We start from the raw sequence: 12,225 nt of genomic DNA on the forward strand, positions 1-12,225 counted from the left end.
CGTTGTTTTTTCCTGTCACCTTTCCTCTTTATTTTGGTCTTTTAAGCAAGGATCAAATGTCTCTCTACTAGTACCCCCAAATTACTACCCATGCTTCCTTTTTTTCTCATTCTCTATTTCCCACATTAAGTTTCTATAATTTCTCTGTTCCATGATTGACGCTATAGTAAATCTATTTTTCAATATAAAACTGTCAGGCCATGGGATAAGTGCAATTGAAAGTTGTGATGGAGGCACTGGTAGTATGAGTTTTACAGCAGCCTTCTATTGCTACATTTGGTTTACCATGACATTCAACAGCACAGATGGCTTGAAAATTTCATTTTTAGCATGATATAAATTCCCGCAGGTACACAGAATGAATTTTAGTATTCACACTTTCTCATTAAAAAAAAAAAAAAAGTATCTTTATAGTACCATCTTCTTATTAGCATTCAGCATAGACACCAGCAGTGAATAATAACAAGAATGTAAACATCTGGTTTTTATAAGCAGCTATCCACCAGATTACTGTGTACTTTATGAGTATGGTCTGGTCTACTGGAGGCTGATGGAGTCCATCTGGCAGAGAAAGGAAAGAGCATTTTTGTTCATAGGCTTGACAAGCTGGTAAAGAGGGCTTTCAACTACAGTTGTTGGTGGAGGGGCACTTCAATCCATCCCACTCCTACCAGTGTGATGCCAGTGCTGGCAAGAGATGTCCAGAGCCTGGGGAGGGATCACAGGTAAGCAGCAGAGCACCTGAAGAACAGCACAAAGGAATTCCAGCCACTCCAGCCAGTAAGTCTCTTTCATCTGGGGCATCAAATTAAATGCTTCTACACAAACACATGTATCCTGGGGAATAAGCAACAGCAGCTGGAGATGTGCACACAGCTGCAGGGTTGGGATCTTACTGGTATCACAGAGACATGGTGGCATGGCTCCAATGACTGGAGTATTGGAATGGAAGGCTACAGGCTCTTTAGGAAGGACAGGCAGAGGAGAGGAGGTGGGGTTGTCATGTCAATGACCAAGTTGAGTGCATGGAGCTCTGCCTGGAATAGATGAGGAGCTTGCCCAGTGGTTATGGGTCAGCACTAAAGGGAGGGCAGGAACAGGTGACATTATAGTGTGGGTCAGAGGAGTGCATAGTGGCATTAATTCAGTACAAGTTCTCTGCTTTCACTTATTCCATTTTTCTATTTTATTCTCTGAATAATGGATCTAAATATTGGCTTAGGTACGTGCTTTGTTAACACATCTATATGCCAGGTTTAAGATTTAAAGCTCATTCTAGAACTTACTTGTTTTGACCAGTTTTAGATTGGTAAAGCACACCAGTTGTTCATCATCTTAGCAACAATCAACTCGTCTATTTCTAGCACCTTTGGGAGGAGGACAGGTGCTCTTTTCCAAGGAAGAAATTTTGTTAGGGAGTGAAAGAAACAAGACAATGAATGTTTACCTACAGTCTATTTACATAGACTTCTGTAATCATGTTCCACAAGGCAGATTCTTGGTTAACCTGAGATTCTCGGTTAAAAGGAATTTTCAAGAACAACCATACAAAAGACTCAGCTGAACTTTATGATTCTGTGGCAGCGGACATACATGAATTACACTGCTAGACAAACACCACCAGTTCGATATTGCAAATCATGAAGAAGTGACAGAGAAGCAAAATTTTTTTTAAAAATTGCACAAGGAAATTTGAGGAATTGACTTTGGCAAACAAAGGGACAATACAAATGTCATTGGAAAAATAATGGAAGAAACTTTGAAAAGAAATCATATGGAAAAATACTTGCAGCAGAAAGTCCAAGTATCATATGATCTCAGCTAGAAGGCATAAAACTAGCTGATCTGAAATCAGATAGCATAAACTGGGGATGATGAGAAAGGAAAACACAGTGTTCTGACAATCCTGCTCCTCCTCCTTGCTTTAATTAATCTTGGTTTGATTTCCCAGGTAGAAAATAGAGAAGTTGCCTCCTCCTTCTGTTGTTTGTTATCTATAACCTACTGACTACTGAGTACACCCATTCCTCTAAGTCCTAACAAGAGCCAGTAAGCATTGGGTGAAGAGTTAAATAATGATAAAACATATTTCAAGGTCACTGGGAAGGAAAGAAGGTATAAGAGTAAGCTTGATCATTTCTGTCTGGAGCTCAGGTAGTGGATCCCAGGATTATCAAGGCTGAGGTCTGGAACGCACAGGGTAGTTCCTTTGCTCTATGTAGCACTGGTGAGCAAAGGAATATCTACCAAATTATATTTGTATCCTTCCACGTCCTAGGGACCCAAAAATCAAGTAGAGGGATGGAGGTACCTTGATCATGACTCCAGTCTTAACAACTTCCCAGAATTAGTGGCTTGAAGTTTATTTTATGGCAACAGAAGTAAAAACATATATTGTATTGAAATCATAGAAATAGAAAATGTACTATATGGAATTTAATTTTCCTCATAATTCACATAAAAAATACAATTTGTCTATTAGCAAAACATAAACTTCACTGTAGCGTTATGTAGTGTTTCTGCATGTTATTAAATATTTTTCATTTAACATTCCCAAGATCACAATATTTCCATAGTGAATTAAATATTATTTCTAGCTCCCTGTCAATGATTCAACTTGTAAAAATGAATTAATTTTTGATGTAACAATTCAAAATAATTCTATTATTTTTTGTAATGAGTTAACAAATTAATCACTTACATCACTAAATAACTGAGTAATTTTCCACATATCTGTATATTAAATTTCTTCTTTCTCCTCTTAAATTATCTTATAAAACATACTTTACATAATTTGCAAACTTTCGTTGCTAAATATGTATTTATTAAATATATAGTATAATTTGCTGATTAAATCTAAATTAAATACATGTTCAAGAACTTAAATTTTGAAGAACAGCAGATGTCTGGACCAAAACTATGAACAGAATGATAAGCAAAAATTCAATCCATAACGCCTATTTTCTGCAGCTTATGCTTCTTTAAAAATACTAAATACACGTCAGTGAAAAAGATAATAATTTTCCCCACCCAAAACTCCTAACATCACAGTTCTTAGATGAAATAAACAGTGCAGTACAGTGAGATATATATAGCAGAGATACCATTTAAGTATACAAGAAGATCATTTGTTAAAAGGAAGAAAAGTAAAGAAAATTAATAATGGAAAGGTGTTCATTGTTGCTTCCTAATCCACATTTTTCAAAAAGGATTTCATAGTAGGTCACTGCATTGCTATGTCTTGTATTTATACTTCCAAATTTTTAGTGAATATGTAAGAGCAGATAAACTGATACTGTGAAGGATAACCATAAATTAAAGATGTAGCTGTCAAATAAGAAAATGTAACTCAAATACTCTTCATTTAACTACCAATTTGCAACAAGATCTACAAATCATTAGCAAAAATAAGCAAGATATGTTTCAAGAAATAATCACAGTCAAAAGTATTACATAAAATTTTACCTTTTTTCTTTCTTACCTTTAAAGAAGACAAAATTCCCCTCACTGTTTTCATAAACTGCATCAATGCTGGGAGGCAGTCCCCTCCAGAAGTAGGTAATCTGCATGGGGTATCCATCCATTACCCTGTTGTTTCTGACCCGCCAAAACCACTGATCCTGGAAACCAAATATACACCTCTTACTCCATTTATATGTGTTCAGATGTTGTCTTGAAAATACTGAACAGCCTATCCTAGCATTTTTAGAGCATGACCTTTCGCTGTTTGCAGAACCATGTTGTGTTTGCATTCATGTCACATCCACACATTACAAAAGTGTCAGACCTAGTTGTTCCCCGAGGTGGGAATAAGCTACACATGTGAATAGTGTGTTTGCTGAAGATAGCCTTTGGCAGAACATACACAGCTCTCTACGAGATGATGTAACTTTCTCAATTTCACTCCTATAAGGGGCCCAATTTAAAATTTGTGGTCTGACTACAAGTGCTTTAAACTGAACCATAAGCACATGTGTATGCTTAATATAATGGGACTGCAGACAGGCTTAGATGATCAATAATTCTGCAGGTGAATTTTTTTGCAATGGTGGCTAACAGTGAAAGGTTGATAGGTATATGCGTAGCATTGCTGCATCAGTCCAATAAGAACTACAATTTGATGTCAATTTTACTGTAGTGAAGATTAACAATCTTTCTGTGTGATATTAAACAGAATGGCTAATATTACGGCCATATATATATATATATATATATATATATATATATATATATATATATATATATAAATAATTTATTTATTTATTTATATTTATACATAATAGGTGTTAAATCCAGCTAAATCTAGTTTGTGGTACACTAGGTGCGTATCAATAAAGATATTGTTGTACCTCTTCAGGTCTTACAACAGCAACTGTTTCACCTTATTCAATATTTAGAGGCAAAGGATAGGGTAAGCAAGTATTTAACTTCTTACATATGTGTATATTTTTCAGCATTAGTATTGTAGAAAACAACCCTACTTAAATAATAAAGAACATGATATTCTGTTAGATATTTGTCTTGGTTTTACATGGTAGTTCTTCCTGTATAGTCAACTTACCAAGCACGAGAGGTTCTTACAGGACTTGGCACAGCTTAGAGACAAGATGAATACTTTGCAGGAGCAGGTTTATGATGAACTGTATTCATCATCTTTCTAAACCTGAGATCACATCTCTCTTTAATGGTTTATCTTTCCAAAGACTTAACAATTTATAAATTTCCACAAAAAGTATTAGTCATACAAGTATAAACCAGCTCAATATATATACAAAAATACATCTCAATCATCTGTGTAAATGAATCTAAAATTGAAAGTGTTGCTTTGAGTGCCAGATTTATGAGAAATTTACTATTAAAAAAAAAAGTTCAAGCAGTTACACAACCTGACGAAAATATTATACTGGGAAGTTGTAATTGCCTGAAAATAACACTAATACAAATTCTCACATTTTTTCATGTCTAGGTATTTCATTGCCTGTATAATGCAGTTGCACTACTCTCATCCAATTAGATTCCTGTTTTCAGTTTTTATTTTTGTTTTATTAAAAAATGTATTATAACATTTGAGGAAGGTCAACAAGACCTTCCTTTAGGATTAATTGATTAAATTTCAGTAAGATAACTGGCAAAAGGAGGGGAATACAACTTGGAGATACAAGTATTTAGGAAGTGAAGCACGTGTTCTGAATGCTGATACAGATAATGCTAATTTCTGTTCTTTTTTAATATTGTGTGTAGATAAGACATTTGGAAGTACTTTTTCATTGAAACAGTAATAAATGTTTGAAATGGATTTTCTAGTCAGATTTTTTCGGCATCATCAATCTGGATATGACTGAGAAAGGAATGACATAATGCTAAGTCTCAGTAGACGAAACAGTCCTTTTTGCTCCCCAAATTTCTATAAAACCCTCAGAAGCCAGAGTTTTCTCTGAGACTGATCTCAGAGATCAGTTATTTATTTTTTTTTAAATGAACAAACAAGTAGCAAGCTGCATTGATTTGAAACTGCAGAATTTGTGTTACCTGCTACTATCTTCAGTGCAATGGAATAATTTAAGCTTGTCTTTCTTCACTCCCAGACAGATAACCCTTTTTTTGGTCGGAATTTTGTTGCAAAAGCACATCTTTGACAACAATGTTTAGTTGAAGGAAGGAACATACCCATCTCTCATAAAATGTCCTCTAACTCAGAAGGACATTGATCAAGTTGTGGGTGCAAAATAAGCAAGATATTTAAAGCTGAACAAAGGCTAACTACTTTGCTGAATACAAAAGGACATAAGTACATGCATAATTGCTTCATTGAATAGAGGTCATAAATGAAATGTCCAGGTTTTCAGGAGCTTCCTGAGAGAGCACACATACTCTGGAAAATCTAGATATTGCTGCTATAGACAAAGCTTATAACATTCTAAGTTGGCTAATGCATCTCAACATTCAGCTAGTAAACCAAACCAGATCTTGCAAATCATATTCATGTGTTACAAGGGAAGGATTTCTTTAGTTCTAATGACATCAATTATCTTCTTTTTATCAGACTTAAGCTACATTGTTAAATATTCAATTTCATTGATTGCATTGTATTGGCTTGGTTTTGTTTTTTTAATGGGAAAAAAAGAAATAAAACAAACAAACAAAAATACCCAAACTTTAAATAGTCATAGCTATATTCAGAAGTTCACAAACTTTCAAATTTTAAGATAGAGATGGCTGGAGTAGCAAGTAGTCTTTTTTGGTTAGAGCAGTACTGCATTGGTGATTGGCTAGTACCATCCCATCATGGTCATCTTAGGTAAAATACCAAAGTGTCAGTGGAATGAACTCAGTAAAGAGACTAATCATGCATTCTTGAAAGAAACAGACTCTGTAACGAACACAGATTTCACAGTGCAACAAAATCTGTAAAATCAAGTCAACAAATATATTTTTCTTGAGAATGAGTTATGTTTCAGCGTTAGTGATTTATGGAGTATATTTGCATGATTTCATTTTGATAATAAGACCAAAGAAATTATACTCTGCAGATTTGGTATTGAGTTTTATGTCAAATTGTATTTCATACTTAATATTGTTGATTTTCAGTATAATAGTGAGAATATTCTTATTCATTCATTTTGCTCAAATTCCTTAGCAAACCAATAATTTTCCCTGCTATACAATTAAAATCTTAATAATATAATTATGGCAAGGCTGGAATGTTTGATTCATGCAGCATGGCCCCATGAATTTGTTTTTAAATGTGTATGTATGTGTATATCTATATACAGTAATGTGAATACTATGTATCCATAATCTTTCAACAAGAAATAATTCAAAGTATCTGACAAGAAATTAATTCAGCAGGGTATTAACTGTGTAAACACATCCATCCTAGACTGGCACAGGCCTTTTCATCTGAGACTGATTATAGATCCCCACTCTTTCCTATAGTCATTTTAAAGATACTTCCAATAGAATGGTATCTCACGTGGTATCATGAAAAATCAGGAATTTTCAAAATCTTTTTTTAAATATGTACCTTCTTACTTCCCGAATTCTACAAAGAAATGAGACTACTTATTCTACTCTAATACTACTAGATTAGTGCTCAGTGAGTTATGTAAGTGGAAATGTCTTGACCAGATTTATATGTCCACAATGTACAAATCTGTTTAGAAATGAACCAGTGAACTTCACCTAATGAAGCTCCCTCACTGAAACATTCTAAGGTAAGCATCACTTGGTCGTTTATTTCTCTACATTGACTAAAAATGGAACCTAGAAACCTGGCTCCTGTTCAGATGTCCACTTTTCACAAAGTGGAAATCCAAATGCAAGCAAAATACTGTTTGTTGTCTACTTTTTGTCTCCTGGGTTCAACCTGTCATAATGCAAAAAACATAAAATCAAAAAGATGACCACATAGGGTCAGATGAGGGTCCATCTAGGCCTGTATTCTCTCTCCAGTGGAGCCAACAGCAAGTTAACAGATAAGACTTCAGCCCTGAAGTGATCAAGCAGTTGGACTAGATGACTATTGTAGGTTCTTTCCAACTGCATTGCTCTACACTACTCTACTGTATCCTGTGATGATAAAAAAAAAAGGAACATGCAATGACACCTCTCTGATACACTCTCCCAGCTACCCATCACTTGTAGTTCAGGGACCTCTTGAACCAAAGGCATTGATTTTGTGATTGATAGCACTTGATGGGCTTTAACTCCTTTGGACTCCTTCCTAAACGCACGCAAAGTTAGAGCATCCACAGCTACCTGCAGAAATGTGTATAACAATGTAACAACCTTTAGTGTGAAAAGCCATAAGCAATCAGGAACAGCTACAGCTGCTCACCGGTTTTCAACCCTCATTCACCTGATTTGTTTATCACCAAGATCAGTAGCACGTTAACTGCAAGATCTAATTCAGGGTCTTTGTTGCTGTATATTAAAAACACCTTGTAGATTAAATCCTTTTGATTATTTTCACAAAAACTTTCTACACTGTAACACATCTGGCCAACATTTAGGGTAGCAGATCTGTGGCTTGAAAGAAGATCTTCCTGGGTCATTGCCTTTAATGTCTAAATATTCCATTTTGAAGCATAATTATGAACATAACATACCATATTATCTGTTCTACAGGATGGAATCCTGTAGACTCCTTATTTTCCTGATCTATTTTCAGCATATTTACGTGATACTGCAATAATCATGAACAATGGGATATTGCTTATCAGTAAGGACCCTACAGGTTTCCACAAAACTAAAATTTTGTAAGTTTATAATTTTAGCATTTTTATGGTCTTATTTAAACAGGTAGAAGTTGGCACAAGATTTGTCAATAGATGTAATTTCAGAGAATCAGCAGATATTTGGAAACATCTGAGGGCAGAACTGAAACTTTGGACCATTTATAAGATTGGGGAAGGTAGGTGTTGGCAGAAGTTGATGGAATAATTTGTTTGTGTAAATTTAATTTTCCTGTCTGACTTTCATATGAACATACTGGACTCAATGATTTTAGACTGCTATAGTTCAAACTCTGGAACTCAAGGAACTCCAACTTGTGGCTGTAAAGCATGCCAAGAATCTTTCTGAAGTATCAGATGGCATAGGCTCTGCTTATAGAAAGAATGCATCATTTCAGCACATATAAGTAAATATATTTATCTCAAACAAAGTTATATTTACCAGAATTTTTATCATCTGCATTCTGGTAAACAGGTCCAGTTACTGTAAATGTGTTTTCACAAAAGTTTTACTATTATTGAAATTCAAAAGAGGCACAGTCCAAGAGAAAGCATATTGACTCTTAGAAAGCTCTTTCACTCTTGAAGTAAATAGCTTGAAACAGTTTCTCTGGCAAAACACTTGCCAGAGAAACTGTTTATGTTTAATAAACAGTTTATTGTTGTTTAATAAACAGTTTATTGTGTTTATGTTGAATAAACACAATTTTTTCTCTTTTGAAAAACTGTTTTCTTTTCCCACAACGTTGGTTAAATATACTTTTTCTTATTTTGTTTCCCCAAAAGATTAACTACTGTAGACAGGTTGAACACATGATTTGGCAAATGCACTTCAATTCAAAGCTACAAACAGCTACATTGGATGCATAGCTTTTAATTTCTTTCCTTGCTGGCTAGCAAATGATGCTTTGTAAGCATCTGTATTTACCCAATTGCTTCAAAAATATGGATCGCTCCTGTTCTGCTGGGATCTGGCATAATAATGGATCATTAAATATTATGACTATAGACATGTTAAGTAAATTAAACTTGGACAATTATTCCCAGTTCAAAAAGCAGAACTGAAAAAAAAGAAAACAAAAATAAAAATTTAATTGAAAAGAGAGAAATATCTCAGAACCAGAAAATGGGCATTGAGTAAGGAGAGACTGCAAGCTGTTTCAGAAACGCTGTGATGGATAAAGAGAAATAGTAGAATGAAGAAGCAGAAGCAGTCACTCAAATTGAATGTTTTCAAATTTTATTAAGAAGGGATATTTCTGAGAAAAAAGGACAATAAGGCTTTTTAGAGAAAACAAACTGAAAAAAGATTATACATAAATCATTCTGCACTGTCAGTGAATATTTTAGGTATTTTTTTTTCTGTGCATATAAAGGGACTAAAATATTGTATATTGTGTTTAATCACAGAAAACACCTTCCTCAAAAAAGCACTTCTTTATTAACAGCTCAGAGAATCTTGAATAGTAGAGTTAGAATCAAAGAATCTGGTTCATAATGCATAATTTTCATACTTTGCTGTTAGATAAAGTCTCCTCCTAATCTTAGAATATATGATTTAAGCTTTTTTTGTGAAGATTGAGTTAAATCATTTTTCATATTTCATACTATGAATGTTTAAATCTGTACTTCTATGAAAATTGATTTCAATTTCAATATTTATTCTCATCTTAAGGAACAACTTTCAGGTTTCTTAAGGGATACAGCTGATGTGTAGGAGAATTGAAAACAATCTCCAGGTATTTTGGTTCAACTATAATACACACACCAGAGGAGTTTTTAGCACAAAATTAATGGAGCTTTCTTGTCTGAGTACTTAATTTTCTCCTATGTCTCTGAAACAACATTAAAACATTAATTTGACACAAAATGTCTAGAGCTATGACCTTTATTTTATACCCAATGAACTCTGTCTACAATTCCGTAATGACATGTGACTCTCTGACTCAGAGGTTCAAATGATATCCACCTTAAACAGAAAGATTGCCCATCTGATAGACATTCTAAAAAATCTAAAAAGAGCTAGAAAGAAGAAAAAAATCAGAAACATTTAAGGTGGTACCTTTTGTAATTACTCAGAGATGAAGGCAGGAAAAGATTTAAGGCAGGTAATGAGACAGGTTCAAAACAAGGACAAATTGAAACTGTAAATAATAATATTTTGACTATGATTAGAAAAATGTGTGTGAACACGCAGTAGTTTGTGAAATACCCTTGCATTATACAGTAAAAATCTGTGTGAATTTCTCTCTGTCTTGATGTTGAAGTGTATATATATATATATACACATATATATAAATATATATATATTTATATATAGTTCTGTTAACAATATTCCCTTAACAAGAAGGAAAGTTTAATATCTATACCTGATAGACAAAGAAGTTTTACAATGACTAGATTCCACAGGATTACTGCTTGGCCTATTTAATTTGGAAAAAAAGGGCAAATAAACATAATACTTCTGCCTTAAATAAATGTTAATAAAATACTGAATTGCAATTAATACTGTAGATTAATATTACTGATAAAATACATCAAGGTATCACATTGGGTCTTGTCTTCTCCCACAAGCATACTCTGATCATGTGCAAAAGCAAGTCTGTCAATGTAAGTTTACACATACCCAGCAGCTAAGCAAAAGGACAGCAGCAGCAGACATTCAGACAAATGAGTAACCTAATTTTTTCCTCATCTGAGCATTTAAAAACAACCCAAAAAAACCAAAACAGTGGTAAATAATACTCTAAGGTGTTTAGTAACTTTAAATTCTTCTCTTATAGAGAAAGAAGAGTTCCAGTTATGTACAGAGAAACTTACCAAAGGACAGAGCCTGCAGAGACTACATTTAAAGACTGTGATTGAGGAGACAATAAAGTTCCCCTACTAGACACCTTTATGGGAGAATTAAGAAACTTCCTGAACTTGGGAAATGCAAGGTATAGCTATTGTATCTAAGTCAAAATAAATGGTGAATATCCTTTTAAAAATCTTGATCTAATCTCAAAAGACACTATTCCACATCTTCATCAGTTCATACGAATACATCAGGGAATCTCAGTGCTGGTAATACTGGGCCTGTGACATGTGGAATTAGTCTTTGTGCCTACTCATTTGGGGAATTCCACTATTTCTTTAGTGACATCCATTTTCAACATTCCAAATATGGAATTAATAGCATCTAAGCCAAAGGACAACCCTGCACAGAACAGGAAAAAAAAATTCTTTTTAGCAACTTTCTGTGAAATAATTTTCATGGAGCAGAAAAAAGAAGATAGAGTCCAGGGGATTTAGGTACAGAAAAAATATTAGCACAATTCAGCTATGAGAAGGATTGCTGAAATAATTTCTCTTTGCTGTTTTGCCTTTTCTTTTTTTTTTCCCAATGCAGTATTTCTAATGAAATGTATAGATTAACCCTACTTCAGTTCATACTTAATTCCACAGCAGAAAACAATTGACTCGATTTATACTGGAATCAGACACTAAATAGCTGCTACCGATCTAGCTCATTTTAGGAAACAATTAACTAAATGGACTATTCTATACACACATGGAATACTTTAGCTCAGCTTATTATTAAGTGGATTCACGCACTGAACAAACAAAGCTGCTTTAAAACTAACAAGGTCTATTATCAATTCAATAACAGATGGATGGACAATGAATTGAAGACGACTTATTTGAATTTATAGAAATAATTCATCTTTCCTAATGTGTTTGAGACAACAGCATTTTTACCCCTAACAGGATAAAAATGTGGTCTGAGTCTCCATTTAGGTGGGTTTCTGTAATCCTAACTGAATTGAGCATTTCAATTCATTCTGATTTTGTCCAAATAACTAAACTGACTGAGACTCTATAAAATGTTCCCATTGCCACATGGTGATGATCCAATATGAAGAAACAAACAGACTGGCATGAAAGAGGCACAATAAAGACCTGTAAAGACATCAAATCTAGGCTTGCAGCCAGGAATCTCTGGAATGCT

At 34.0% G+C, this 12,225-nt stretch overlaps 1 protein-coding gene across 1 annotated transcript in view; it reads right to left on the minus strand.

Annotated features, from left to right (window-relative positions):
- The window catches only part of MMP16 (matrix metallopeptidase 16), a 169,826-nt gene that overhangs the window by 23,562 nt on the left and 134,039 nt on the right, over positions 1-12,225 (minus strand). Inside the window, exon 7 of the mRNA XM_051771598.1 lies at positions 3,482-3,620. Within this exon, the coding sequence (XP_051627558.1) occupies positions 3,482-3,620 (139 nt within the window). The remainder of the gene's footprint in view (positions 1-3,481; positions 3,621-12,225) is intronic.

Source organism: Manacus candei, unplaced genomic scaffold (genome assembly GCF_025592945.1).
Source record: "Manacus candei isolate 608988 ecotype Guabito, Panama unplaced genomic scaffold, ASM2559294v1 h1tg000008l, whole genome shotgun sequence".
Classification (NCBI taxonomy): domain Eukaryota; kingdom Metazoa; phylum Chordata; class Aves; order Passeriformes; family Pipridae; genus Manacus; species Manacus candei.